This window comes from Epinephelus fuscoguttatus, unplaced genomic scaffold, assembly GCF_011397635.1.
Source record: "Epinephelus fuscoguttatus unplaced genomic scaffold, E.fuscoguttatus.final_Chr_v1 AP022699.1".
Lineage (NCBI taxonomy): Eukaryota > Metazoa > Chordata > Actinopteri > Perciformes > Serranidae > Epinephelus > Epinephelus fuscoguttatus.
Window position 1 is genome coordinate 877,471 of NW_026057521.1, and position 27,942 is coordinate 905,412.

The 27,942-nt window shown below is 47.6% G+C and overlaps 1 protein-coding gene and 2 long non-coding RNA genes across 14 annotated transcripts; 2 read left to right on the top strand and 1 right to left on the bottom strand.

The window, feature by feature from the left end:
- mogat3a (monoacylglycerol O-acyltransferase 3a) lies at positions 1-26,762 on the top strand. The gene is made up of 10 exons (XM_049570861.1): positions 1-615; positions 2,706-2,884; positions 4,963-5,023; positions 6,109-6,252; positions 6,798-6,928; positions 24,111-24,154; positions 24,293-24,383; positions 24,463-24,571; positions 25,891-26,033; positions 26,213-26,762. The coding sequence occupies exons 1-10, from the start codon at positions 522-524 to the stop codon at positions 26,222-26,224; spliced, it is 1,008 nt and encodes a 335-aa protein (XP_049426818.1). The 5' UTR covers positions 1-521; the 3' UTR covers positions 26,225-26,762.
- Positions 3,192-4,441, top strand: LOC125885375 (uncharacterized). Of its 12 annotated transcripts, none has more exons than XR_007448883.1 (4): positions 3,192-3,216; positions 3,817-3,866; positions 3,917-3,966; positions 4,417-4,441. It is a non-coding gene; the product is annotated as an uncharacterized LOC125885375 (long non-coding RNA). The 12 variants fall into 12 exon arrangements; XR_007448882.1 differs by lacking the exon at positions 4,417-4,441 and adding an exon at positions 4,142-4,166; XR_007448881.1 differs by lacking the exon at positions 4,417-4,441 and adding an exon at positions 4,017-4,041.
- Positions 11,162-11,968, bottom strand: LOC125885374 (uncharacterized). Its single transcript, XR_007448880.1, has 3 exons — positions 11,926-11,968; positions 11,374-11,715; positions 11,162-11,316 (listed from the first exon to the last, which is right to left on the bottom strand). It is a non-coding gene; the product is annotated as an uncharacterized LOC125885374 (long non-coding RNA).
- Positions 26,763-27,942: the final 1,180 nt, after the last annotated feature.

Below are 27,942 nucleotides of genomic sequence, written 5' to 3' on the forward strand. Positions count from 1 at the left end.
GGAGGGGGCGCGTGTTTGTAAAGTTTGGGGGAAGTGGAGACTGAGACAGAGAGAGAGAGACAGGTTCAACAAAGTTTACTGAATACTTTATAGTCTCTGCTGCACAGCTGCCCGACACACCGAGGGACAGACTGAGGGACACACCGAGGGACAGACTGAGGGACACACTGAGGGACAGACTGAGGGACACACCGAGGGACAGACTGAGGGACAGACTGAGGGACAGACCGAGGGACACACCGAGGGACACACTGAGGGACAGACTGAGGGACAGACTGAGGGACAGACTGAGGGACACACCGAGGGACACACTGAGGGACAGACTGAGGGACAGACCGAGGGACAGACTGAGGGACACACTGAGAGACACACCGAGGGACAGACTGAGGGACAGACTGAGAGACACACTGAGAGACAGAGAGGCAGACAGAGACAGGCAGGAGAGAGGAGCTCCGATATCCTGACGGAGACACCGGGAGGTCGCAGTGCTCCAAGCCGGACCAGGGTGCGCGACCGGCGGCATGAAGGTGGAGTTCGCCCCGCTGAACATCCCGCTGCGGAGGAGACTGCAGACCGCCGCGACTCTGCAGTGGGTCTTCTCCTTCCTGGCTCTAGGTACCTGTCCCCTGTCCATCTGTCTGTCCCCTGTCCATCTGTCTGTCTGTCAGTCCCTCAGCTCAGTGCTGTCTCTCAGCTGTCCCCCTGCCTGTCTGTCCCTCAGCTCAGTGCTGTCTCTCAGCTGTCCCCGTCTGTCTGTCCCTCAGCTCCGTGCTGTCCCTCTGCCTGTCTGTCCCTCAGCTGTCCCTCTGTCTGTCTGTCCCTCAGCTCCGTGCTGTCCCTCTGCCTGTCTGTCCCTCTGCCTGTTTGTCTCTCAGCTGTCCCCGTCTGTCTGTCCCTCAGCTCCGTGCTGTCCCTCTGCTTGTCTGTCCCTCAGCTGTCCCTCTGTCCGTCTGTCCCTCAGCTCCGTGCTGTCCCTCTGCCTGTCTGTCCCTCAGCTGTCCCTCTGTCTGTCCCTCAGCTCAATGCTGTCCCTCTGTCTGTGTGCCCCTCAGCTCCGTGCTGTCCCTCTGTCTGTCTGTCCCTCAGCTCCGTGCTGTCCCCCGTCTGTCTGTCCCTCAGCTCCGTGCTGTCCCTCTGTCTGTCTGTCCCTCAGCTCCGTGCTGTCCCTCTGCCTGTCTGTCCCTCAGCTGTCCCTCTGCCTGTCCCTCAGCTCAATGCTGTCCCTCTGTCTGTGTGTCCCTCAGCTCCGTGCTGTCCCTCTGTCTGTCTGTCCCTCAGCTCAGTGCTGTCCCCCGTCTGTCTGTCCCTCAGCTCCGTGCTGTCCCTCTGCCTGTCTGTCCCTCAGCTCAGTGCTGTCCCTCTGCCTGTTTGTCTCTCAGCTGTCCCCGTCTGTCTGTCCCTCAGCTCCGTGCTGTCCCTCTGCTTGTCTGTCCCTCAGCTGTCCCTCTGTCTGTCCCTCAGCTCCGTGCTGTCCCTCTGTCTGTCTGTCCCTCAGCTCAGTGCTGTCCCCCGTCTGTCTGTCCCTCAGCTCCGTGCTGTCTCTCTGCCTGTCTGTCCCTCAGCTCAGTGCTGTCCCTCTGCCTGTTTGTCTCTCAGCTGTCCCTCTGCCTGTCTGTCCCTCAGCTGTCCCTCTGTCTGTCTGTCCCTCAGCTCCATGCTGTCCCTCTGCCTGTCTGTCCCTCAGCTCAGTGCTGTCTCTCAGCTGTCCCCCTGTCTGTGTGTCCCTCAGCTCCGTGCTGTCCCTCTGTCTGTCTGTCCCTCTGTCTGTGTGTCCCTCAGCTCCGTGCTGTCCCTCTGCCTGTCTGTCCCTCAGCTGTCCCTCTGCCTGTCTGTCCCTCAGCTCCGTGCTGTCCCTCTGTCTGTCTGTCCCTCAGCTCAGTGCTGTCCCTCTGTCTGTCTGTCCCTCAGCTCAGTGCTGTCCCCCGTCTGTCTGTCCCTCAGCTCCGTGCTGTCTCTCTGCCTGTCTGTCCCTCAGCTCAGTGCTGTCCCTCTGCCTGTTTGTCTCTCAGCTGTCCCCGTCTGTCTGTCCCTCAGCTCCGTGCTGTCCCTCTGCCTGTCTGTCCCTCAGCTGTCCCTCTGTCTGTCTGTCCCTCAGCTCCGTGCTGTCCCTCTGCCTGTCTGTCCCTCAGCTGTCCCTCTGTCTGTCCCTCAGCTCAATGCTGTCCCTCTGTCTGTGTGTCCCTCAGCTCCGTGCTGTCCCTCTGTCTGTCTGTCCCTCAGCTCAGTGCTGTCCCCCGTCTGTCTGTCCCTCAGCTCCGTGCTGTCTCTCTGCCTGTCTGTCCCTCAGCTCAGTGCTGTCCCTCTGCCTGTTTGTCTCTCAGCTGTCCCCGTCTGTCTGTCCCTCAGCTCCGTGCTGTCCCTCTGCCTGTCTGTCCCTCAGCTGTCCCTCTGTCTGTCTGTCCCTCAGCTCCGTGCTGTCCCTCTGCCTGTCTGTCCCTCAGCTGTCCCTCTGTCTGTGTGCCCCTCAGCTCCGTGCTGTCCCTCATCTCAGTGCTGTCCCCCGTCTGTCTGTCCCTCAGCTCCGTGCTGTCTCTCTGCCTGTCTGTCCCTCAGCTCAGTGCTGTCCCTCTGCCTGTTTGTCTCTCAGCTGTCCCTCTGCCTGTCTGTCCCTCAGCTGTCCCTCTGTCTGTCCCTCAGCTCAGTGCTGTCCCTCTGTCTGTCTGTCCCTCAGCTCAATGCTGTCCCTCTGTCTGTCTGTCCCTCAGCTCAATGCTGTCTCGCTGCCTTCGTCCTCCTGGCTCTCTCTGATTGGTGGATGCTGGCTGTCCTCTATGCTGGTTGGCTGTGGTTGGACTGGGACACTCCGTCCTCTGGAGGTCGAAGGTCACACTGGGTCAGGAGCTGGAGCGTCTGGGACTACTTCAGGGACTACTTCCCTCTGTCGGTGAGCTGAGCGCCATCCATCCGATCAATCAGGTTTATTATTGATCTGATCAGTCAGGTTTATTATTGATCTGATCAGTCAGGTTTATTATAGATCCGATCAATCAGGTTTATTATTGATCTGATCAGTCAGGTTTATTATTGATCTGATCAGTCAGGTTTATTATAGATCCGATCAATCAGGTTTATTATAGATCCAATCAATCAGGTTTATTATTGATCTGATCAGTCAGGTTTATTATAGATCCGATCAGTCAGGTTTATTATTGATCTGATCAGTCAGGTTTATTATTGATCCGATCAGTCAGGTTTATTATAGATCCGATCAATCAGGTTTATTATTGATCTGATCAATCAGGTTGATTATTGATCCGATCAGTCAGGTTTATTATTGATCCGATCAATCAGGTTTATTATTGATCTGATCAATCAGGTTGATTATTGATCTGATCAGTCAGGTTTATTATAGATCCGATCAATCAGGTTTATTATTGATCTGATCAATCAGGTTGATTATTGATCTGATCAGTCAGGTTTATTATTGATCCGATCAATCAGGTTTATTATTGATCTGATCAGTCAGGTTTATTATAGATCCGATCAATCAGGTTTATTATAGATCCGATCAATCAGGTTTATTATTGATCTGATCAGTCAGGTTTATTATTGATCCGATCAGTCAGGTTTATTATAGATCCGATCAATCAGGTTTATTATAGATCCGATCAGTCAGGTTTATTATTGATCTGATCAGTCAGGTTTATTATTGATCCGATCAGTCAGGTTTATTATTGATCTGATCAATCAGGTTTATTATTGATCTGATCAATCAGGTTTATTATAGATCCGATCAATCAGGTTTATTATTGATCTGATCAATCAGGTTTATTATTGATCTGATCAGTCAGGTTTATTATTGATCCGATCAATCAGGTTTATTATTGATCTGATCAGTCAGGTTTATTATTGATCTGATCAATCAGGTTTATTATTGATCTGATCAGTCAGGTTTATTATAGATCCGATCAATCAGGTTTATTATTGATCTGATCAATCAGGTTGATTATTGATCTGATCAGTCAGGTTTATTATTGATCCGATCAATCAGGTTTATTATTGATCTGATCAGTCAGGTTTATTATAGATCCGATCAATCAGGTTTATTATTGATCTGATCAGTCAGGTTGATTATAAATCCGATCAGTCAGGTTTATTATTGATCCAATCAATCAGGTTTATTATTGATCTGATCAGTCAGGTTTATTATAGATCCGATCAATCAGGTTTATTATTGATCTGATCAGTCAGGTTTATTATTGATCCGATCAGTCAGGTTTATTATAGATCCGATCAATCAGGTTTATTATTGATCTGATCAGTCAGGTTTATTATTGATCTGATCAATCAGGTTTATTATTGATCTGATCAATCAGGTTGATTATTGATCTGATCAGTCAGGTTTATTATAGATCCGATCAATCAGGTTTATTATTGATCTGATCAATCAGGTTTATTATTGATCTGATCAGTCAGGTTTATTATAGATCCGATCAATCAGGTTTATTATTGATCTGATCAGTCAGGTTGATTATAAATCCGATCAGTCAGGTTTATTATTGATCCGATCAATCAGGTTTATTATTGATCTGATCAGTCAGGTTTATTATTGATCCGATCAGTCAGGTTTATTATTGATCTGATCAGTCAGGTTTATTATTGATCTGATCAGTCAGGTTTATTATAGATCCGATCAATCAGGTTTATTATTGATCTGATCAGTCAGGTTTATTATTGATCCGATCAGTCAGGTTTATTATAGATCTGATCAGTCAGGTTTATTATTGATCTGATCAGTCAGGTTTATTATAGATCCGATCAATCAGGTTTATTATTGATCTGATCAGTCAGGTTTATTATAGATCCGATCAATCAGGTTTATTATTGATCTGATCAGTCAGGTTTATTATAGATCTGATCAATCAGGTTTATTATTGATCTGATCAGTCAAGTTTATTATAGATCTGATCAATCAGGTTTATTATTGATCTGATCACTGTGATTATTGATTTATGTTTGCAGCTGGTGAAAACTGTCGATCTGGATCCAAAGAAAAACTACATCTTTGGTTTTCATCCACACGGTGAGACACACACACCTGACTGTCTGTCCTAGAGTTTGGCGATCGTGTCCATATCCTATCGTCCTATCGCCATCTAGTGAAATCGCTGATGAACGATGTCATCGCCCGGGGGCGGGGGGGGGGGGGTGGGGGGGGCATTACGCGTCGCCGCTGAAACGCTCACTTATAGCCTCTCTTTGGCGTTTGAGCAGCTTTATAAAACTCTTGAACATGTAATGGCTCCTCCGCTCTCACTAAGCAGCCTCCCTCTGTCTCCTCTCACTCAGCCTCACTCAGCCTCAATCAGCCTCGTTCAGCCTCAATCAGCCTCGTTCAGCCTCGTTCAGCCTCAATCAGCCTCGTTCAGCCTCGTTCAGCCTCGATCTCGTCAGCATGCTCCACACACGAAATGAATGGAAATGAAACCTACCACTTATGCCATTAAAAGTGCTTAGATAAGGTCAGAGGTCTATAACTGCACATATAGACCTCTGACCTTATCTGGGTATATTTCGTTTCCTTTCAATATTAAGATTATTTAGAAAAGTGTTTGAAGCATTTTGGCGGTTGTTTAATTGATTATTTTGTTTTCTGAAGTGACTGTGCGCGATGCAACTGCAACAGTGCGCAGCAACAGTTGACAGTTCTCACTAAATAGGAGAATACAGTCATTAAGTTAAATAAATTCATATTTAACTTTATCCTTTCAATCAAAATATAATGAATGTAGCTTAATACCATGCTAGAAACCCCAATTAAGCTATTTTAATGTCTGCATCATTAACAGCCTACATGTTGTTATGGGAGGTTTAAAAAAAAAAACCAGTCAGGCTTATTTTCGGGTTCGGGCATGAGAATTCTGAAAACCTGTCGGGCCGGGCTGAGGCTCCACCCCCTCAGGCCGGGCCGGGCTGAGGCTCCACCCCCTCAGGCCGGGCCCGGGCCCAGATAATAGGCCCGTGCAGGGCACGAGACCTGTCTCTGTCTCCACCTGTCTGTCTCTCAGGTGTGGTAGTGTTGACCTGTCTCTGTCTCCACCTGTCTGTCTCCCAGGTGTGGTGGTGGCAGTGATAACCTGTCTCTGTCTCCACCTGTCTGTCTCTCAGGTGTGCTGGTGGCGGGGGCCTTTGGGAACTTCTGCACGGAGGCGACAGGTTTCTCTCGTCTGTTTCCTGGACTGACGTCTCACCTGCTGATGCTGCCGTTCTGGTTCAGAGTCCCCTTCTTCAGAGACTACATCATGTGTGGAGGTTCACACCTGTCTGTATACTTGTACCTGTCTGTGTGTCTGTCTGTGTGTTGGATCGTTGTTGGTGGTTGACGTGCTGTAACAGTGAAACAGCTGATGTTAAAGTGGTTCTGTTCCGTCAGACTTCAGACCAACATGTTTATGTGTTTACATGTAAACATGTAAACACATAAACATGTAGAGAGCTGAAGAGCACCATGTCCAGGTCTGATGGCTGTCTGTCCACCAGTTGTTCGTCCAGCAGCTGTCTGTCCACCAGTTGTTCGTCCAGCAGCTGTCTGTCCACCAGTTGTACGTCCAGCAGCTGTCTGTCCACCAGTTGTTCGTCCAGCAGCTGTCTGTCCACCAGTTGTACGTCCAGCAGCTCTCTCTCCATCAGTGAGTTTACACTGTGTGACAGGTCGGAGCAGGAGGAGGCCAACAGCTGCCCTCTGATTGGCTGACCCAGCACAGTCACACAGGACCAGTTTCATCATCGATCTTCAGAGATAATAGAGTTCAGCCTGTCTGTCTGTCTGTCTGTCTGTCTGTCTGCCCGTCTGTCAGGCCTGGTGTCCTCCTGTAAGTCCAGCCTGTCTCACCTCGTCAGTCATCCTGCAGGAGGAAACGTCGCCGTCATCGCAGTGGGTGGAGCCCCGGAAGCTCTGGACGCTCGACCAGGAGCTTTAAAACTACAGGTGCACTTTTATTTATTTCATCTGACTCCTCGTCTGATTTACAGAAATATCTGTTTATATTTATTTTAAATATGAAACACAGCAGGCGCCAGTCAGCTGATCAGGTGTCATGTTTCTGGTCATTTTGTTGTTTTGAAATTATTAGGAAATATGTGACCTCCATGGTGTTACAGATATTTAGCAATGTCCACTGGGAACAGAGACAGACAGACATGTTGCGTCAGTCAGTGAAACCAGGTTGAATTCTGTACAGAGACACCATGTGGAAACTTCCATCTGTCTATCAGCACAGCAAACTTTATACACACAAAGTGCAGCTAACTGACAGAGCTAACGTTACCATACTAACACATGTTACAGACACAAAGTGCAGCTAACTGACAGAGCTAACGTTACAATGCTAACACATGTTATAGACACAAAGTGCAGCTAACTGACAGAGCTAACCTTACCATGCTAACACATGTTACAGACACAAAGTGCAGCTAACTGACAGAGCTAACCTTAGCATGCTAACACATGTTACAGACACAAAGTGCAGCTAACTGACAGAGCTAACCTTACCATGCTAACACATGTTACAGACACAAAGTGCAGCTAACTGACAGAGCTAACCTTACCATGCTAACACATGTTACAGACACAAAGTGCAGCTAACTGACAGAGCTAACCTTACCATGCTAACACATGTTACAGACAGAGCTAACCTTACAATGCTAACACATGTTATAGACACAAAGTGCAGCTAACTGACAGAGCTAACCTTAGCACGCTAACACATGTGACAGACACAAAGTGCAGCTAACTGACAGAGCTAACCTTACAATGCTAACACATGTTACAGACACAAAGTGCAGCTAACTGACAGAGCTAACCTTACCATGCTAACACATGTTACAGACACAAAGTGCAGCTAACTGACAGAGCTAACCTTAGCACGCTAACACCAGTTATAGATACAAAGTGCAGCTGACTCTCAGAGCTAACCTTAGCACGCTAACACATGTTACAGACACAAAGTGCGGTTTACTGACAGAGCTAACCTTAGCATGCTAACACAAGTTATAGACACAAAGTGCGGTTGACTGACAGAGCTAACCTTAGCACGCTAACACATGTTATAGACACAAAGTGCGGCTAACTGACAGAGCTAACCTTAGCATGCTAACACAAGTTATAGACACAAAGTGTGGTTGACTGACAGAGCTAACCTTAGCACGCTAACACATGTTATAGACACAAAGTGTGGTTGACTGACAGAGCTAACCTTACCATGCTAACACAAGTTATAGACACAAAGTGCAGCTAACTGACAGAGCTAACCTTAGCATGCTAACACGTTATAGACACAAAGTGCGGCTAACTGCCAGAGCTAACATTAGCATGCTAACACAAGTTATAGACACAAAGTGCGGTTGACTGACAGAGCTAACGTTAGCATGCTAATTAGAGATCGTCAGGTTTTCACAGTGACATAAATTCCTCTCTGTAGACCTCAGTCCTCTCTGTAGACCTCAGTCCTCTCTGTAGACCTCAGTCCTTTCTGTAAACCTCAGTCCTGTCTGTAGACCTCAGTCCTGTCTGTAGACCTCAGTCCCCTCTTTAGTCCTCAGTCCTGTCTGTAGACCTCAGTCCCCTCTTTAGTCCTCAGTCCTGTCTGTAGACCTCAGTCCTCTCTTTAGACCTTCAGTCCTCTCTGTAGACCTTCAGTCCTCTCTGTAGACCTCAGTCCTGTCTGTAGACCTCAGTCCTCTCTGTAGACCTCAGTCCTCTCTTTAGACTTCAGTCCTGTCTGTAGACTTCAGTCCTGTCTGTAGACCTCAGTCCTCTCTGTAGACCTTCAGTCCTCTCTGTAGACCTCAGTCCTGTCTGTAGACCTCAGTCCTCTCTGTAGACCTCAGTCCTCTCTTTAGACTTCAGTCCTGTCTGTAGACTTCAGTCCTCTCTGTAGACCTCAGTCCTCTCTGTAGACCTTCAGTCCTCTCTGTAGACCTCAGTCCTCTCTGTAGACCTCAGTCCTCTCTTTAGACTTCAGTCCTCTCTGTAGACTTCAGTCCTCTCTGTAGACCTTCAGTCCTCTCCGTAGACCTCAGTCCTGTCTGTAGACTTCAGTCCTCTCTGTAGACTTCAGTCCTCTCTGTAGACCTTCAGTCCTCTCCGTAGACCTCAGTCCTCTCTGTAGACCTCAGTCCTCTCTGTAGACCTCAGTCCTGTCTGTAGACTTCAGTCCTGTCTGTAGACTTCAGTCCTTTCTGTAAACTTCAGTCCTCTCTGTAGACCTCAGTCCTATCTGTAAACTTCAGTCCTCTCTGAAGACCTCAGTCCTGTCTGTAGACTTCAGTCCTCTCTGTAGACCTCAGTCCTCTCTGTAAACTTCAGTCCTCTCTGTAGACTTCAGTCCTGTCTGTAGACCTCAGTCCTCTCTGTAAACTTCAGTCCTGTCTGTAGACCTCAGTCCTCTCTGTAAACTTCAGTCCTCTCTGTAGACTTCAGTCCTCTCTGTAGACCTCAGTCCTGTCTGTAGACCTCAGTCCTCTCTGTAGACCTCAGTCCTCTCTGTAGACCTCAGTCCTGTCTGTAGACCTCAGTCCTCTCTGTAGACTTCAGTCCTCTCTGTAGACCTCAGTCCTGTCTGTAGACCTCAGTCCTCTCTGTAGACTTCAGTCCTCTCTGTAGACCTCAGTCCTGTCTGTAGACCTCAGTCCTGTCTGTAGACCTCAGTCCTCTCTGTAGACTTCAGTCCTCTCTGTAGACCTCAGTCCTCTCTGTAGACCTCAGTCCTGTCTGTAGACTTCAGTCCTGTCTGTAGACTTCAGTCCTTTCTGTAAACTTCAGTCCTCTCTGTAGACCTCAGTCCTGTCTGTAGACCTCAGTCCTCTCTGTAGACTTCAGTCCTCTCTGTAGACCTCAGTCCTCTCTGTAGACCTCAGTCCTGTCTGTAGACCTCAGTCCTGTCTGTAGACTTCAGTCCTGTCTGTAGACTTCAGTCCTCTCTGTAAACTTCAGTCCTCTCTGTAGACCTCAGTCCTGTCTGTAGACCTCAGTCCTCTCTGTAAACTTCAGTCCTCTCTGTAGACCTCAGTCCTGTCTGTAGACCTCAGTCCTGTCTGTAGACTTCAGTCCTCTCTGTAGACCTCAGTCCTCTCTGTAGACCTTCAGTCCTCTCTGTAGACCTCAGTCCTGTCTGTAGACCTCAGTCCTGTCTGTAGACTTCAGTCCTCTCTGTAGACCTCAGTCCTCTCTGTAAACTTCAGTCCTCTCTGTAGACTTCAGTCCTCTCTGTAGACCTCAGTCCTCTCTGTAGACTTCAGTCCTCTCTGTAGACCTCAGTCCTGTCTGTAGACCTCAGTCCTCTCTGTAGACCTCAGTCCTGTCTGTAGACCTCAGTCCTCTCTGTAAACTTCAGTCCTCTCTGTAGACCTCAGTCCTGTCTGTAGACCTCAGTCCTCTCTGTAGACTTCAGTCCTCTCTGTAGACCTCAGTCCTGTCTGTAGACCTCAGTCCTCTCTGTAGACCTCAGTCCTGTCTGTAGACCTCAGTCCTCTCTGTAGACCTCAGTCCTGTCTGTAGACCTCAGTCCTGTCTGTAGACCTCAGTCCTCTCTGTAGACTTCAGTCCTCTCTGTAGACTTCAGTCCTCTCTGTAGACCTCAGTCCTGTCTGTAGACTTCAGTCCTCTCTGTAGACTTCAGTCCTCTCTGTAGACCTTCAGTCCTCTCCGTAGACCTCAGTCCTCTGTAGACCTCAGTCCTCTCTGTAGACCTCAGTCCTGTCTGTAGACTTCAGTCCTGTCTGTAGACTTCAGTCCTCTCTGTAAACTTCAGTCCTCTCTGTAGACCTCAGTCCTATCTGTAAACTTCAGTCCTCTCTGTAGACCTCAGTCCTGTCTGTAGACTTCAGTCCTCTCTGTAGACCTCAGTCCTGTCTGTAAACTTCAGTCCTTTCTGTAGACCTCAGTCCTGTCTGTAGACCTCAGTCCTGTCTGTAAACTTCAGTCCTCTCTGTAGACCTCAGTCCTGTCTGTAGACCCCAGTCCTCTCTGTAAACTTCAGTCCTCTCTGTAGACCTCAGTCCTGTCTGTAAACTTCAGTCCTCTCTGTAGACCTCAGTCCTGTCTGTAGACCTCAGTCCTCTCTGTAGACTTCAGTCCTCTCTGTAGACCTCAGTCCTGTCTGTAGACCTCAGTCCTCTCTGTAGACTTCAGTCCTCTCTGTAGACCTCAGTCCTGTCTGTAGACCTCAGTCCTGTCTGTAGACCTCAGTCCTCTCTGTAGACTTCAGTCCTCTCTGTAGACCTCAGTCCTCTCTGTAGACCTCAGTCCTGTCTGTAGACTTCAGTCCTGTCTGTAGACTTCAGTCCTTTCTGTAAACTTCAGTCCTCTCTGTAGACCTCAGTCCTCTCTGTAGACTTCAGTCCTCTCTGTAGACCTCAGTCCTCTCTGTAGACCTCAGTCCTGTCTGTAGACCTCAGTCCTGTCTGTAGACTTCAGTCCTGTCTGTAGACTTCAGTCCTTTCTGTAAACTTCAGTCCTCTCTGTAGACCTCAGTCCTGTCTGTAGACCTCAGTCCTCTCTGTAAACTTCAGTCCTCTCTGTAGACCTCAGTCCTGTCTGTAGACCTCAGTCCTGTCTGTAGACTTCAGTCCTCTCTGTAGACCTCAGTCCTCTCTGTAAACTTCAGTCCTCTCTGTAGACCTCAGTCCTCTCTGTAAACTTCAGTCCTCTCTGTAGACTTCAGTCCTCTCTGTAGACCTCAGTCCTCTCTGTAGACTTCAGTCCTCTCTGTAGACCTCAGTCCTCTCTGTAGACCTCAGTCCTCTCTGTAGACTTCAGTCCTCTCTGTAGACCTCAGTCCTCTCTGTAGACCTTCAGTCCTCTCTGTAGACCTCAGTCCTCTCTGTAGACTTCAGTCCTCTCTGTAGACCTCAGTCCTGTCTGTAGACCTCAGTCCTCTCTGTAATCTTCAGTCCTCTCTGTAGACTTCAGTCCTCTCTGTAGACCTCAGTCCTGTCTGTAGACCTCAGTCCTCTCTGTAGACCTCAGTCCTGTCTGTAGACCTCAGTCCTGTCTGTAAACTTCAGTCCTCTCTGTAGACCTCAGTCCTGTCTGTAGACCTCAGTCCTGTCTGTAGACCTCAGTCCTCTCTGTAAACTTCAGTCCTCTCTGTAGACTTCAGTCCTCTCTGTAAACTTCAGTCCTCTCTGTAGACCTCAGTCCTGTCTGTAGACCTCAGTCCTGTCTGTAGACTTCAGTCCTCTCTGTAGACCTCAGTCCTCTCTGTAGACCTCAGTCCTCTCTGTAGACTTCAGTCCTCTCTGTAAACTTCAGTCCTCTCTGTAGACCTCAGTCCTGTCTGTAGACCTCAGTCCTCTCTGTAAACTTCAGTCCTGTCTGTAGACCTCAGTCCTGTCTGTAGACCTCAGTCCTCTCTGTAGACTTCAGTCCTCTCTGTAAACTTCAGTCCTCTCTGTAGACCTCAGTCCTGTCTGTAGACCTCAGTCCTCTCTGTAGACTTCAGTCCTCTCTGTAAACTTCAGTCCTCTCTCAGTGATGTCTCTGCAGCAGCAACATGTCCTCAGAGGACAGGGGACAGTCAACTCTGCTCAGAAATCAATCTCTCAGTTAACATATTAACTTTTAACATCCTGTCAGAGACAAACAGGGAGGGACAGAAAGGGAGGGACAGATAGGGAGGGACAGACAGGAAGGGACAGCCAGGGAGGGACAGACGGCACAACAGAGACACCTGCTGAGTCCAACAGGTAACTGCTTCCACAGACAGGAAACACATCACAGGCCTCAGACTCTGTGACATCAGAGGATCCACAGTCAGGAGGAGACAGCTCGTCTCTTTGGAGTCTCATCAGTCCATGTCCTGAAGGACAGTCTGAGCAGAGACATCATGACTCAGCAGAATGTAAACCGAGTTCTGTGCCGGTGATGAACGCAATTTTTGGTAAAATATCAAATATTCAGTAAACTATCAACTATTTTCTCTGCTGTCCATCATGGGACCAAAAAAGTGCAGAAGATTTGGAGGAGATCAGTCACCGAACTTTATATGAGGAACTCAGCGGTGTGGCCAAACAACAGACAGAACTGCCTGTCTTACTGAAGGAGGTTTGTGAACTTAAGAAGATGATGCAGGAGAAAGACAACAAAATCAGTCTCCTGGAAAAACAAGTGGATGAATTAGAACAATACACCAGGATGGATAATGTCATTGTAACAGGATTGAACACCAAACATAGATCATAGGCGAGGGTTGCCACTGCAGCTGGAGCCGACAGCACAAGTGCTGAGGATGACACCCCGGAGGAAATTAATTCCCTGGAGCAGCAGATCATCCAGTTCTTTTCCTCAAATGACATCCACATTAAGAACAGTGATATTGCCATCCACTTCCAAGGAAAGACAACAGGTCTAAACCGGTCATCATTATCCGGTTTGCAAACAGAAAAGTTAAGAACGATTTGCTGCGGCAAATGGAAAAGCTGAGTGGAACAGATGTGTACGTCAATGAACACCTGATCAAGAAGAACGCAGATATAGCAAGACAAGCCAGAGCCCTTCAGAAACAAAAGAAAATACAGACGACTTGGACAAGACCTTGTAAAGTTTGGATTAAATTAAATTAAATGGGACTCCGGAGGAAGCGAAAGTCATGATGCTAAGAGAGCTCTCTGACGTAGATAAGTTCAAGTGACTGCTCCCTCTGGGACATAAGTGCCCAAAACGACTCTTTATTGTTTAGGCCTACACTGAGTAACTTTTCTCTTTTTTCATGGGACAAACTCTGAGCATTCTTCCTTCAGGCTTAGGCCTACTGTACATCACGCCAATAGACTGCATCCTGCATGCGGAATTACTAGGCCTACATGACGTCAACTGACTGTATCCAATTTACCTCTGCACAAGAGCTCTGTCTGAAAACTTTTGACAACACTGAACATAGATTTCACAACTTTGAATATAATATAGACCCGGATCACTTTTTTCTCAACAACATTTCTCGTCAGTGTAAATATTTCACAGAGGAACAGTTTAAAGACTGCCCTATGACCGATGGAACATTTTCAATTATACACTTTAATAGCAGGAGTCTCTCTGTGAACATTCCAAAAATTTAGGACTGTTTAAAAACATCCAACAAACTTTTTTCAGCTATTGCAATTTCTGAGACATGGTTAAAAGATGACCACGAGGATGTCGCCCAGATTGGTGGTTGAATCAAAGGGGCAGGGTGTTGCACTTAATGTCAAAGCCCCTACAAGGAACTTTCATTTTGAGTTGATTTTGGCGACCCTGTGGACAAAAGCGGTAGTGTTTTGCTGGAATGAAGCCTACATTTCCCATGAGCTCTAGCGCGTATTGCCGTAAAGACGCTTACCTGGCTCGCGCATGTGTTTGTTTTGGGGATGAATGAAACAACAAGACGGGAAAACTTTGCCCCCACTCCTATCGGGGATCCCAGCTCACCTCTGCCGCGCCCCAGCTTCACCTCTCCGGTGTAAGCGCCACTGCCGCCAGGGTAAACGCAGTGGTCAGCTGGTAAGGCTGAAGGCCTGTTTGGCGAGCACTTCCACAGCTTCTTGGACTGAGTATGGAGCAGTGCCTCGCCTCTTTATTTCTCGGCACTCGCTGGACACTGTCGACGCCTGGCTGGTACCTGTCATCGGCCCGGATGAGGTGTTCCAGCCCTGCGGCCCCTGCTCTCCTCGTCCCCGAGACCTGCGGCCTCTGTGTGTGGCTCCCCGGACAGCTAACGCCGTGGATCCGCCGGCTCCTGCCAGGATTGGGCTGGTAAATGCCAGATCGCTAGCGAACAAAACGTTTATCCTGAAGGATTTCCTGACTTCCCGAGGATTGGATTTTCTCTGTGTGACTGAGACGTGGCTGACTGTTGGTGAGTCCAGTGCTTTCACAGAACTTTTACCCGATGATTGCTGCTATTTTAACTCCCCGCGGACGTCGAGTCGAGGAGGAGGAATAGCGACTATTTATAAGAGTCACTATAAATGTAAGCAGCTAGGTAAGATGACGTGTGCTGTCTGAGTGCCGTAAATTGCTTCATCCTGGAAGCGACCTGGGGCGGACCCGGAGACAGTTTTCTAAAGGTATGGATATACACTATATAGAAATAGCTTATCTTCACACCGATGTTGTAGGTCACGCACAGACATCAGCAGAAACAAGAGACTTTTGCATATCCAGTTAAAAGTTCCTTGTAGCGGCTTTAACTCAACTCACCAATGTGAAATTGTTAAAAATATGTTCTTTTCAATAGAAAATATTTTGGAATGTGTTACAGTTGAGATTAAATGTGAAAAATCAAAAAATATAATTATAAGCTGTGTTTATAGAGCTCCTGGGTCAAACATTGATCTTTTTGAGGATAAACTTACAGAAATGTGTAACACAATCAATAGCAATAAGCTTCTATTTGTCTGTGGAGACTTCAGTATAGATTTTCTAAATCCACATAATCAATCACAAATAACGAAATTCATTAACTCTGGGTGTTGTATGGGATTGTATCCAACAATTACCCATCCAAGCAGGATAACTATGAACACAGCTACACCTATTGATAATATAACAAATGTCACTGAAGGGAACTTAACTGGGGGTTTACTTATAAGTGATGTTAGTGACCATTTGCCTGCACTGACTGCACATCTAACAAGGAAAATAACAGATGCAACTATTGAAAATCTTAGAAAGGACTTACTGCATCAAAACTGGAACAAAGTTTATGTTGATGATATTGTCACAGTCTCTGTCTCTCATTCCCCTCCTGTCACTCTGCTGCAGTGATTTTCCACTCTCCCTCCCTCTGCTCCACTCTACCTGCCAGCCACGCCCACCTCATCAGCCCAACTCTGCTCACCTGCCTTCTGTCCCTGACCTCGTGCTCTGCCTCAGCATTTCTGGCATCTGACTGCTCGGCTGGTAACGACTCCTCCGCCTGTCCTCGTTTATCCTCCTGCCTGCTCCTCTTCGGTGCCTCTGCCTTCGCGGACTGCTCATCTGGCTACGACCCCCCCGCCTGCCTCCGACCACTCCTCTGCTCTCTCCCCGTCGGCACCTCCACACGTGCAGCCGGCTCTTCGGGCCACGGAGCTTCCTCCTCGTCGCCATCGGCTGAAATAAGCTACTTCTCTTCCCCTCACACCAAAAGAGAACTGAACTGTTTGGAGCCGGGGTTACGTCTCTTCCCCTCGTCTGAGCCCCAGAGACTGTGTGAGGGCTTTCAGCCCGAAGAACGAACTTTATTCTGTGTTTATTCTATCTGCTCCGTACCTTGTTTGCTGTGGTGAAAATAAAGGTCATTACCAACTGTTCCTGAGCGCCTGTGTATTGCATTTGGGTCCATACCACACCCGTTTCAGTACAGTCTGGCCAGAAATGGACCCAGCAGACCCCGCTTCTCCTCAGTCTCGCCTAGCCCGGGTGGAGGGAATGCTCCAGCAGCATGAGGCTCAGTTAGCCTCCAACGCGGCGGAGACCCGTCAGTCAGCGTCAGCTCTGGAACGAGCGCTAACCTCGCTAGCCACCCAGGTACAACAGATGGCGGCCTCCATGACTCAACACGCTGCCTCTGCCTCAGCTCCAGCCCCTCCTGCTCCGACCCCGGGGCCATCATCAAGCACCACATCTGAGCCCCAGGTGGGGGCGCCAGAACGCTACGCTGGGGATCCTGAGGGTTGCAACCCTTTCCTGACAAACTGTTCAATTTTGTTTGCCCTGCAACCCCATACCTTCGCCACAGAGGGAGCTAGAGTCGCCTTCGCCATCAACCACCTCACTGGAAGGGCACGTCTGTGGGGTACAGCGGAGTGGGAGAGAGGCACGCCAGCCTGCGCCTCTTTCCAGGCCTTCTCAGAGGAGCTTCGCAAGGTGTTCGGACCCGTTTCCCTGGGTTCTGATGCTACAGGGGGACTCATGAGTCAGAGGCAGGGGGATCGGACAGTTTCAGACTATGCCATAGACTTCAGAACCCGGGCTCACCTCAGTGACTGGAACGCTACTGCACAATGTGACGCCTTCCTCAACGGACTAGCTCCTTACGTTAAGGATGAGCTGGTCTCGTTCGACCTCCCTAGCTCCCTGGACGGGCTCATCCAGCTGACCACGAGGCTAGACAGACGGATACAGGCGAGGAGGACGGAGCAACGCCACGAGGGAGGAGATCATCGGCTTTCCGCCCGTCAGCGTGGGTTTCCAGCCACCCCTGTCCTTTCCTCTGAACCCATGCATGGGGGGGCAGAGCCCATGCAGGTGGAGTGCACCAGCCTAACGCCGGAGGAGCAAGAGCGCCGACACCGGGGAAATCTCTGCCTCTACTGTGGTCAGGCCGGCCATTTTGTCTCCCGGTGTCCAGTAAAAGGGAGGGCTCAGCAGTAAAAAGGGGCATTCTGCTGAGCCGGTCCCAGAACTCTGCCCCCAACCCAAGAACACTGTTTCACGTCCAGCTCCTGCTGGCGGGGGGGTCCCACACCCTCGCCACCTTCATCGACTCGGGGGCAGATGTCAACCTGATCGACGAGGAACTCGCCCGTCAGCTGGACATTGGTCAAGTTCCTCTCCCTCGTCCCATGCCGGCCAGCGCTCTGGATGGTCATCTTCTGGGGACCGTCACTCATCAAACCACCCCCATCTCGATGCTCCTGTCCGGCACACACCATGAGACCATCCGGTTTCATATCCTGAGGTCTCCCAACCTTCCCCTGATCCTCGGCTACCCCTGGCTTCGCCGCCATAACCCCCATATAGACTGGTCTACGGGGTCCATCCTGGGACGGAGCCCCTCCTGTCAACAGATCTGTCTCAGACCGGCAGTTGCACCCACGCCGCCTGCCAGCTCCTGCTCCACCCCAGACCTCTCCACGGTGCCCCCCGACTACCACGATTTCCGGGAGGTATTCAGCAAGGCGAGGGCCACCTCTCTGCCCCCTCATCGGCCTTACGACTGCGCCATCGACCTCCTTCCCGGCTCTGTTCCCCCCAAGGGTCGCCTCTACTCCCTGTCCGCACCTGAAAGGGAGGCCATGGAGACCTACATCAGTGATGCCTTGGCCGCCGGGATCATCCGACCCTCCTTGTCACCTGCTGGGGCGGGGTTCTTCTTCGTCGACAAGAAGGATGGTTCCCTGAGGCCCTGCATCGACTACAGAGGGCTGAACGACATCACGGTAAAGAACCGCGATCCTCTCCCCCTCATCGCCTCAGCTTTCGAGCTGCTCCAAGGGGCCACCATCTACACCAAGTTGGACCTCCGCAACGCCTATCATCTGGTTCGGATCCGAGAGGGGGATGAGTGGAAGACAGCCTTCAACACCCCCACAGGACACTATGAATACCTGGTGATGCCTTTCGGGCTCACCAATGCCCCGGCTGTTTTCCAAGCCCTCATCGATGACGTACTAAGGGACATGCTCAACAAGTTTGTGTTCGTCTACCTAGACGATATCCTGATCTTCTCCCGGTCCAAGCAAGAACACATACATCACGTCCAGACGGTGCTACAACGCCTGCTGGAGAACTCCCTGTTCATCAAGGCTGAGAAGTGCGAGTTCCACGCCTCCTCTGTCTCCTTCCTGGGGTACATCATTGGCCAGGACCGCATGGAGATGGACCCCACTAAGGTCTCAGCCGTCACCTCCTGGCCTGTCCCTGACTCTCGCAAGCAGTTGCAACGCTTCCTGGGGTTCGCCAACTTCTACAGGAGGTTCATCCGGGGCTACAGCACGGTGGCAGCACCTCTCACCGCCCTCACCTCCTCCAAGGTCCCCTTTCGATGGACTTCGGCCGCCGAGGAGGCATTCCAGCACCTGAAGGGGCGATTCAGCTCAGCCCCCATTCTCCTGATCCCTGACCCCGAGAGACAGTTCGTAGTGGAGGTTGACGCTTCTGATGTGGGGGTGGGGGCCGTCCTCTCCCAGCGTTCTGCCGAGGACCAGAAACTACACCCCTGCGCTTTCTTCTCCAGGCATCTGTCTCCAGCTGAGAGGAATTATGACATCGGTAATCGAGAACTGTTGGCGGTGAAGCTGGCGCTGGAGGAGTGGCGCCATTGGTTGGAGGGAACCAAGACCCCCTTCCTCGTCTGGACTGATCACAAGAACCTGGAGTACATCCGCTCCGCCAAAAGACTGAACTCTCGTCAGGCCCGGTGGGCTCTGTTCTTCGCCAGATTCAGCTTCACCCTCTCCTACCGGCCAGGCTCCCGCAACGTTAAACCTGACGCCCTGTCCCGACAGTTCATGGTCGGGGAAGAGGGTCCCTCCAGTCCAGACACCATCCTCCCCGCTTCCCGTCTGGTGGCCACTCTCACCTGGGAGGTGGAGGAGCGGTTAAGAGCTGCTTTGGAGGACCAGCCGGGGCCCAGCTCCTGCCCCCAAGACTGCCTATTCGTCCCTCAGGAGTTGAGGTCTGAGGTCCTGCAGTGGGCCCACGGTTCCCGACTCACCTGTCATCCTGGAATTCATCGAACCAAGGAGGTACTGCAATGGCGGTTCTGGTGGGGCACCTTGGATGATGACACCAGAGACTTTGTTAATGCGTGCCCAGTCTGTAACCAGAACAAGACCCCGCGACGGGCCCCCGCCGGTCACCTGCACCCTCTGCCTGTGCCTCATCGACCCTGGTCCCACATCTCATTAGACTTCGTCACTGGGCTGCCGCTGTCAGGAGTCTACACCACCATTCTGACAGTAGTAGACCGGTTCACCAAGACGGCTCATTTCGTGCCCCTGCCCAAGCTCCCTTCGGCCAAGGAGACTGCTGAGCTGGTCTTGCAGCACGTGTTCCGGCTCCACTGCCTCCCGTCCGACGTGGTCTCCGACCGAGGCCCCCAGTTCACCTCTGCATTCTGGAGAGAATTCTGCCGCCTCCTGGGAGCCTCCACCAGCCTGTCCTCTGGGTTTCATCCCCAATCCAACGGCCAGTCCGAGAGGATGAATCAGGAGATGGAGACGGCGCTCCGCTGCATGGCTTCCAAGCACCCTGCCTCCTGGTCCACAGAACTGCTGTGGGTGGAATATGCCCACAATACCCTCATCAGCTCCGCCACTGGGCTCTCTCCATTCCAGTGCGCTTATGGCTACCAGCCTTCCCTGTTTCCTGCCCAGGAGAAGGAAACCGTCTGCCCGTCAGTGGAGGCCTTCATCCGCCGCTGCCGCCGGACCTGGACACAGGCCAGGACCGCTCTCCTACGGGCCACAGATCGTTATTCGACAGCCACCAACCACCGCCGCTCCCAGGCCCCCCCTTACCAGGTGGGACAGAAAGTGTGGCTGTCAACCCGGGACCTTCCTCTGAGGGTGGAGTCGAAGAAATTGGCTCCCAAGTTTATTGGACCATTCCCCATTGAGAAGGCTGTAAACCCAGTGGCTGTTTGGCTCAAGCTGCCCCGCACCATGCGGATTCATCCCACCTTCCATGTCTCCAGGATTAAGCGGTTCCGGGAGAGTCCCCTGCAGCCTGCCTCCCAGCCACCTCCACCTCCTCGCATCATTGACGGGGCCCCTGCTTACACGGTGCACCGCCTGCTGCGCTCTCGTCGTCGTGGGAGGGGTCTGCAATACCTCGTCGACTGGGAGGGGTACGGCCCGGAAGAGCGGTCATGGGTTCCGGCCTGTCAGATTCTGGATGCGCGACTCATTGAGGAGTTCCATCGCCAACACCCTGATCAGCCCTCCTACATCACCTCGGCACGAGGGGGTCACAACACCGACCCTCAGTCCCCTCTTGCATCTGAGGCATCTGGGTCTGAGGAGGAAGATGGGGGTCAGTCTCTGAAGAGGACGAGGAGGCTGGGACGGAGGCCTCAGAAGAATTTGGGTCCATACCACACCCGTTTCAGATACTGACAAATCTTAATTTATTTACATTATTTCAAAGTTATATGATAAACACTGCTCTCTTGTGGCCAAAGCAGGTAACAAACGGTATACAGACAAACCATGGATAACAAAGGGGCTACAGAATGCATGTGAAGAGAAAAATCTATTGTATAAGCAATTCCTAAAACTTAGAACTAAGGATGCTGAAAGCAAATATAAGACATACAAAAATAAATTAACTTGTATCATGAGATCTAGCAAGAAATTATATTACATTGAATTACTAGAAAAAAACAGAACTAATATTAAAGGCAGATTCTAAATGAAATTATCAAAAAGAAAAAAAGTTGTTAAAGATTACCCATCTTTCTTTTACTCAAATGATGCAATCATTAAGGAAAATAAACCTATAGCAGATAGATTCAATGAATACTTTGTTAATGTGGGTAAAAATCTAGCCAACTCTATTGTATCCCCTAAAAATATTTACTGGGAAAACATCAATACTATCAACATAATATCGGATTCAATGTTTATTAAAAAACTGATGAAAAAGAAATAATTGATATAGCTCGTAAATCAAAAGATAAAATAATCAACGGACTCTAATAATTTTGATACGTTTTTGATAAAGAAAATTATTGATTGTATTGTTAAGCCCTTAAATTATATTTGTAACCTGTCTCTAATGAGTGGAAAATTTCCATCAAAAATGAAAATAGCTAAAGTGATACTGCTGTTTAAATCTGGTGACAAACATGTATAGGCCAATCTCACTGCTACCACAGCTCTCCAGAATTTTGGAAAAGGTATTTGTGGAGAGGCTAAATGATTTCTTATCAAAGCACCAAATACTCTGTGAACAACACTAGCTCTCATGTAGCCTGGAAATCCAGACCCAAATCTAGAATGATTCAGGGTCTGGCCATGAGTAATGCAAATGGCCCAACTCGAGGGGCGGCATCAAGCATGCATTTGTAAATATCACTGTTCCTCTTTTAGAGAAAAAGCCAAGTCTAACTCGTTCATTGTAGCGGCCAAAGCCGTTTCAAACACGTGGTGTAATACAACTGGTTGCAATGTTTACTGACTGATTCTGGACTTTGTTGTCGCAGCGCTGTCGTCATCTGTTTAGCTCGCCTCTGGCCCGCCTATATCAGATACACCGATGTGATTGGTGCAGCTCGGTTTCATGGGGATAGGTAATGAGCATCATTTCTGATTGCCAGAGTGACTCGCTGAGCAAATTCAAATTGTGCTCTCGTAAGAACTCTAGATTTCCAGGGTAGCCCTAATGGACTTTGCTGAAGAAATTACAAATGCCATTGATAAAAAGCAATACAGCAGGGGTGTTTTTTGATTTACAGAAAGCATTTGAAAGAAAGCTATTGACCACACCTTATTATTAACCACATTACAAAAATATGGCATCAGGGGATTGGCACATGACTGGTTGACCAGCTATTTACAAAATAGGTATCAGTATGTTCATATTAATAAGACAAACTCAGAGTACTTGAAGGTTACATGTGGTGTGCCTCAGGGTTCAGTCCTTGGTCTATTGCTGTTTCTTTTATATATTAATGACATAAGTTTGGTTTCAAAGTCACTGAATTGTATTTTATTTGCTGATGATACGACTGTGTTCTGTTGTGGGGATCATTTGGGACAGCTTCTGGATACAGTGGAGAAGGAACTGCAGAAATTCAAACAATGGTTTGATTTAAACAAATTATCACTTCACTTTGGCAAAACAAAGTGAAGTGATAATTTGGAAATAAGTCCATGAACTCAAGCAGAAGTTTAACAATAAATGATGTTGATACTGAAATTGTATCTGAAACAAAATTCCTTGGAGCTATCATGTTGATCTGTTCTGTACGACATCTATTGCACGTCTGTCCGTCCTGGAAGAGGGATCCCTCCTCCGTTGCTCTTCCTGAGGTTTCTACCGTTTTTTCCCCGTTAAAGGGTTTTTTGGGGAGTTTTTCCTGATCAGCTGTGAGGGTCATAAGGACAGAGGGATGTCGTATGCTGTAAAGCCCTGTGAGGCAAATTGTGATTTGTGATATTGGGCTTTATAAATAAAATTGATTGATATTATTGATGACAAATTAAGTTGGAAATCCCACATAAATTATGTTAAATCAAAAATGTCAAAATCCATTGCAATTTTGTACAAAGCCCATGATTTCCTCTCTCAAAATTCACTAATTACACTTGATAATAGCTCCATATATGACATATTGTATTGAGGTCTGGGGAAACACATATAAAAGAAATACTTTGTTATATAAATTCAATAAATTATATATAACTTCTATATTTTTATTGCAAAAGAAAGCTGTAAGAAGTATCTGTAAAAAAAAAAAAAAACAAAAAAAAAACCTTATCGCGAGCCAACTAACCCACTATTTATTTGCAAAAACATTTTGAAATTTACGGACTTAGTTGATTGCATCCCAATACAAACCACGTACAAAGTAAAAAATGAACTTCTGCCTCCACCTCTCAAAAACTGTTTAAAATGAGAGACACCAGATATAATCTGAGGGGAACATTATTATTTGATAAACCAAAGAACCGAACTAATGTTAAAAATAACTGTGTTTCTGTGAAAGGGGTAAAGATCTGGAACAACTGTCCCGAAAATATTAAATCATGTTGTACATTACACATCTTTAAAAGATTCTATAAAAACTACATTATTTATTGCTGTGGTAAAGACAATTAAGTTTACTGACTGTACTATTATTTCCGAATTTGTGCGCTGTGCGCTATTCGTTCTATTTTGTGATGGAAAATTTAAGTTTATTGATATGATTGATTTCAAATTCTTGCATGTTGCTCTTTTGTATGTGTATTGTTATGACGAGTATAATTTTGGAAGGTAAAAGGGGTAGGTAGCTTTGGCTTCTACTTACACCCTTTCAGTTACATTGATTATTGAAATGTACTGAAATAAACACATTCATTCATTCAGCTGCTTCAACTTGCCTTTGATATCAGAGGGTTGTATAATGTAACTGATCTCTGACATCACTCACATCATGTGACCTAAACGCACCAATGCCCAAATGCTTCACCACCGTTGAATAAATGAATCATAAAATACATTAATATAAGATGGACGTGTGGCGTTTACAGAGACGCCGTCACAGCGTCCTGAGTGGTAAACATGTAGTTAACATGTAGTAACCATTTAATAAAAAATGTAAACATGAAGTAAACATATAAACATGCAGTAAACATGAAATAAACAAACACATGTTGCCTTAAAAACAAAGGAATGGATTTTATGTGAATATTTACTGAACATGTTTGTTTCTGTGTTTCAGGTCCTGAACAGGAAGGGCTTCATCAAATTGGCTCTCAAACACGGGTGGGTGGGGCTTATGGAAGGGGGGTGGGTGGGTGGGCGGGGCTTCAATCAGTACACTAACTCTGTGTGTGTGTGTGTGTGTGTTTGTGTTTGTGTGTGTGCGTGCGTGCGTGCGTGTGTGTGTATGCATGTGCACAGAGCTCAGCTGGTCCCGGTCTTTTCCTTTGGAGAAAACGAGTTGTTTGATCAGATGGAGAATCCCAGCGGCTCGTCTCTGAGGAGGCTGCAGGTCAGAGGTCACACCGACGTTCATACTGCATTCACACAAACCATGACACACACACTCATCAGTCATCCTGTGTCCACAGAACCGGCTGCAGAGCATCATGGGAGTGGCAATGCCACTGTTTCACGCCAGAGGAGTTTTCCAGTACAGCTTTGGTCTGATGCCCTACAGGAAGCCCATCCACACTGTCGGTAAGACCGCAGTGTTAGCCTGATGTTAGTCTGACATTGGGTTAACGTTAGCATGATCTTAGCCTGACGTTAGCGTGACGTTAGGTTAATATTAGCCTGATGTTAGGTTTATGTTAGCCTGACGTTAGTTTTATGTTAGCTTTACGGTAGGGTAAAGGTTAAGTAAATGTTAGCCCAAAGTTAGCCTGATGTCAGATTAATGTTAGCCTGATGTTAGGTTAAAGTTAGCCTGACGTTAGATTAATGTTAGCCTGATGTTAGGTTAATGTTAGCCTGATGTTAGGTTAATGTTAGCCTGATGTTAGCTTTATGTTAGCCTGACGTTAAGTTAACATTAGCCTGATGTTAGGTTAATGCTAGCCAGACGTTAGCTTTATGTTAGCTTTATGGTAGGGTAAAGGTTAAGTAAATGTTAGCCTGATGGTAGGTTAATGTTAGCCTGATAATAGGTTAAAGTTAGCCTGGTGTTAGATTAATGTTAGCCTGATGTTAGGATAAAGGTTAGGTAAATGTTAGGTTAGGGTTGTGCGGTATACCCATTCGTACCAACAACCGGTATTTATTTTCATTATGATATGAATTTTTCATATACCGCAATACAGGTGAATAGCCCAAACAACATCAACATTTTTTTCGTCTTAGCTCTTTAGAAAGTACCGTTATATTATTTGGCGCTACAGACGCTTCATATCCAGGCCTATCGAACAGGTCTATACCTTGTCCGTTTATTAAACAAACTAAATAGCCTTAAGTTATTAAGTTATCTATTTATTAGTCTTATTTACATGACGGCATGTCATTTCTGTCTCTACATGGTCGCGCATTTACAATTCTCCTCTGCTCTCTATATCTCCCACGGTGGAGTTTCGCCCCGATGCGCGCGCGCGCACACACACACACACACACACACGTGCGCACACACACATACAAGTGAGCACACTACAACACGGCTCGGGCCGCATTTTCCTGACCAAAGCCGACCCGAGTCCGCAACAATTATAACCGAGTCCGGCCTGAACCTGCAGCACAGCACTAATGCAGCCTGTGTTGTGTTCAGGCGTTGTCACGTAAATAACAAATTCCAGCACTTGAATAGGCAGTAGCACAACACAACAGCATGTCAAGTGGGCCAAACCCGACCAAAATACCGTCAAATACTGTGAAACCGATATGATTTTTTTTTTTAAAAACGTGATATGAAAATTTTGTCACACCGCCCAGCCCTATGTTAGGTTAATGTAAGCCTGACGTTAGGTTAGCGTTAGCCCAATGGGAGGAGTGGGAGGAGCAGATGGATCTGACGTGTTGTCTGTTTTCAGTGGGAGGGCCGATCTCAGTGGTCCAGACTCCCAGTCCCAGCAGAGAGGACATCGAGTGTCTCCATAAAGTTTACCTGCAGAGTCTCACTGAGCTGTTTGAGCAGCACAAACACACCTACGGCCTCCAGGAGCACCAGCACCTTTAACGTGACTTCTTTATTTTCATCTATCACCTTCACATGACCTTCATATCACCTTTATTAGACCTTTATATGACCTTCACATGGCCTTCATATGACCTTCACATAAACACCTGACCTTCATATCACCTTTATATGACCTTCACGTGACCTTTATCTCACCTTCATCTAACAATCATCTCACCTTCATATGACCTTCACATGACCTTCATTTCACCTTTATATGACCTTTATCTCACCTTTATTTGACCTTTATATGAACTTCTCATGACCTTCATATGACCTTCACATAAACACCTGACCTTCATATCACCTTCATCTCTCACCTTCACATGACCTTCATATCACCTTCACATGGCCTTCATCTCACCTTTATATGACCTTCTCATGACCTTCATATGACCGTCACATAAACACCTGACCTTCATATCACCTTCATCTTCACATCTCACCTTCACATGACCTTCATATGACTTTCCCTATGATGTGTACATAAACATTACTACATTTCCATGACAACAGGAGCTGGTTGATTTGAAAGTAAAACTTTATTTCTGTTGACGTTTATAATGTTTACTGTTGAACTGTTTCACTGTGTTGAAGAGCGACGTAAACATGTTATTGAGTATTTGTTATGTTTCTTTAATAATTACATGATGATGTAACATTGACAGCTTGGTCATGCAGAGGTCTAATGTGATATCACAGTGACAATAAAAGATCCAAATGAAATGGTGTCTGTTAGCTGCCTGTTAGCTTTCTGGTAGCTGTGTGTTAGCTGTCTGTTAGCAGTCTGTCAGCAGTTAGCTGTCTGTTAGCAGTCTGTCAGCAGTTTGTTAGCAGTCTGTAAGCAGTCTGTCAGCTGTTTGTTAGCTATCTGTTAGCTGTCTGTTAGCTGTCTGTTAGCAGTCTGTTAGCAGTCTGTCAGCAGTTTGTTAGCAGTCTGTAAGCAGTCTGTCAGCAGTTTGTTAGCTGTCTGTAAGCTGTTTGTTAGCTATCTGTTAGCTGTCTGTAAGCTGTCTGTTAGCAGTCTGTCAGTTTGTTAGCAGTCTGTCAGCAGTTTGTTAGTCTGTTAGCTGTCTGTAAGCTGTTTGTTAGCTGTCTGGAAGCTGTCTGTTAGCAGTCTGTCAGCAGTTTGTTAGTCTGTTAGCTGTCTGGAAGCTGTCTGTTAGGTGTCTGTAAGCTGTTTGTTAGCTGTCTGGAAGCTGTCTGTTAGCAGTCTGTCAGCAGTTTGTTAGTCTGTTAGCAGTCTGTTAGCTGTTTGTCAGCTGTCTGTTAGCAGTCTGTCAGCAGTTTGATAGCAGTCTGTTAGCAGTCTGCTGGCAGTTTGTTAGCTGTCTGTTAGCAGTCTGTCAGTTTGTTAGCAGTCTGTCAGCAGTTTGTTAGTCTGTTAGCTGTCTGTAAGCTGTTTAACAGTCTGTTAGCAGTCTGCTGGCAGTTTGTTAGCTGTTTGTTAGCTGTCTGTAAGCTGTCTCTTAGCTTTTCATTAGCCTCCACTAGCAGTCTGTTAGCTGTTTGTCAGCTGTCTGTTAGCAGTCTGTCAGCAGTTTGTTAGCTGTCTGTAAGCTGTCTCTTAGCTTTTCATTAGCCTCCATTAGCAGTCTGTTAGCTGTCTGTTAGAAGTCTATTGGCAGTCTGTTAGCAGTCTGCTGGCAGTTTGTTAGCTGTCTCTTATCTTTTCATTAGCCTGTGACTCACTGTCTGTTAGCAGTCTGTTAGCTGTCTGTAAGCTGTCTCTTAGCTTTTCATTAGCCTCCACTAGCAGTCTGTTAGCTGTCTGTAAGCTGTCTCTTAGCTTTTCATTAGCCTCCACTAGCAGTCTGTTAGCTGTCTGTAAGCTGTTTCTTAGCTTTTCATTAGCCTATGACTCACTGTCTGTTAGCCGTCTGTTAGCTGTCTGTAAGCTGTTTGT